Source organism: Fragaria vesca, linkage group LG2, assembly GCF_000184155.1.
Source record: "Fragaria vesca subsp. vesca linkage group LG2, FraVesHawaii_1.0, whole genome shotgun sequence".
Taxonomy (NCBI): Eukaryota; Viridiplantae; Streptophyta; class Magnoliopsida; order Rosales; family Rosaceae; genus Fragaria; species Fragaria vesca.
In genome coordinates this window covers 4,324,019-4,326,199 of record NC_020492.1, presented here as the reverse complement: position 1 = coordinate 4,326,199, position 2,181 = coordinate 4,324,019, and the positions used below count along the sequence as shown (strand labels likewise).

Genomic DNA, 2,181 nt, shown 5'->3' with positions numbered 1-2,181 from the left:
GTGTCGATCGAATTTCTCCTTCCCCAGGTCACCATTTGGTGAGTTCTATATATGGATAAGTTGAGTTTGATTAGTACTACATTCCCTTAGAATTTCATAGCTCGATTCGGTGTGTGTGAGGAGAATCGAAGATTTGAAGTTTTTAGGGTTTAAAATTGGGGATTTTTATATTTTGATTCAATTGACTTGTTTAGGCTTAGAATTGGGTTTCGACTTCTTCTAGAAAATTGTTCGAAATGTTGAGAGGAAGATTTTGTCAAATTTTGGTGGTGATTGGAGGTGGCCGAAAGTTTCTGCAGTTTTTTTTTTCTAAAAACCAGCAACTTTAGCCGACGATATTTAAAGGTTTAGCCGATGATGTTTAAAGGTTTATTCGTCGGCTATAGTATTTTTAAATTTTTTTATTAAGGTTTAGTCCGACGAATTAATGGCATATTTCGTCGGCTATAGTTATTTTTAAAATTTTTTATTAAGGTTAGCCGACGAAACATACTATATTTCGTCGGCTATAGTTATTTTTATAAGGTTTAGTCCGACGTAAACAAGACTATAATTTCGTCGGCTATAGTTATTTTTTAATTTTTTATAAGGTTTAGCCGACGAAACAGACTATATTTCGTCGGCTATAGTCTGGGCAAAAATTTTTTATTACAGACTTTAGCCGACGAATATCTTAATTGTTTCGTCGGCTAAAGTCTGGGAAAAAAACAGACGACATGTTTTTCGTCGGCTAAACTGTGGGACTATAGCCGATGAAATTTTTTTTCGTCGGCTAAAGTCACCACAGACGACCTTTTCCCGACGAAATCTTAGCCGACGATGGTTCGTCGGCTAAGATCTTAGCAGACGAATTAAGCTAAAGTGCTTGTCCTGGTAGTGTATATACTCGTCTGAGATTATGTGCTAAGATTAGAAATGAATTGAACCATAATTTATATCTAAACTTGTTTTTAAGCCCAAACTAAACTTAAGGAAAGTTATGTTTTTTTTTAATTTATAATCTCTATCTCTTTTACAGAAAAGGATATATTTATGTAGTAAAAGGTATCCCCAGACTTGATCATGACCATAATGTGCAACTTATCAAAATCACCATGAAGAAACATTCATCAAGAAACTGATCGAGAAATCAAAAACTGAGAAAGTTTGAGATAGAGAAACAAGTAATAACCTGAGAGCTCGAGACAGGCAAATCATTTTTTGGGGAGCGCCCTCGGTTTTCCAAAACAAACGTGTCAATCATCTATACGTCACCCTCTGCCATAATTTTCCCACGAATTCAGGGCCCTTCTGAGACTCCTAGGATACTCTTTTTCTCCACTCCCTCCTTTCCATCAGCCCCCACGCGCCCCTTCCTTCTGACACCTGTCCATTCCCATAACCTTAACAGATCTCCAACGATTCTCCCCACGCTAGTCAACACCCCTCGGTTTGATTCACCTAAAGAAATAGTGGCTTCAGAGCGCGAGTACATCAACCTTTTTGCAGTCATGCGCGTGGGCCTTGCTATCGAGACCCCCTTTTGCTGTTCAAACCACTAAGTGGTTTCAAACGCACAGTTCCCCAATGTTTCCTAAAATAATAGGGTTTTGTTTATTCCACCTGGGGCTTTCCATATAGAGCAAGAAATTGCATTATAGGTACATCTGAGGAAAAAGAAACAAAGAGCAAAGCTGCTCAGCTATAGTTTCCAAACAGGTAATAAGTTCTTCTTTTATATACCTTGCTTAATTGAGAAAATTAGAAAAACAAAATTAAGAAAAACTTCTTCTTTTTTGGGGTTGCTAATTGCTTATGATCTAGCTAGCTTCTTCTTTATGGGGTGTTCTTGGTTCATCTCCCTCTGATCTGGTTCTGTTTTCTTTTTGCTAATTCATATATATTGTTCTTCTGTTTCTGGGTCTTTTCGGGTGGTTTGGACTGTCTATATATGTACCGATCTTGCAGGAAAATCAGAGAGAGAGATTGCGGTAACTAGGATGGGGAGAGGCAAGATTGTGATCCGAAGGATTGACAATTCCACGAGCAGGCAAGTGACGTTTTCCAAGCGAAGAAATGGGCTGCTGAAGAAGGCTAAGGAGCTTTCAATTCTCTGTGATGCTGAGGTTGGCTTGATCATCTTCTCCAGCACTGGCAGGCTCTATGATTATGCTAGTACTAGGTTAGATCTCTCTCTCTCTC

General features: G+C 38.5%; 1 protein-coding gene across 1 annotated transcript in view; it reads left to right on the top strand.

The window, feature by feature from the left end:
- Window positions 1-1,658: 1,658 nt before the first annotated feature.
- LOC101298663 (MADS-box transcription factor 27-like) overlaps window positions 1,659-2,181 on the top strand; it is a 9,347-nt gene continuing 8,824 nt past the window's right edge. The window contains exons 1-2 of the mRNA XM_004289777.1: window positions 1,659-1,698; window positions 1,948-2,161. Coding sequence (XP_004289825.1) covers window positions 1,980-2,161 — 182 coding nt within the window. The 5' untranslated portion in view covers window positions 1,659-1,698; window positions 1,948-1,979. The remainder of the gene's footprint in view (window positions 1,699-1,947; window positions 2,162-2,181) is intronic.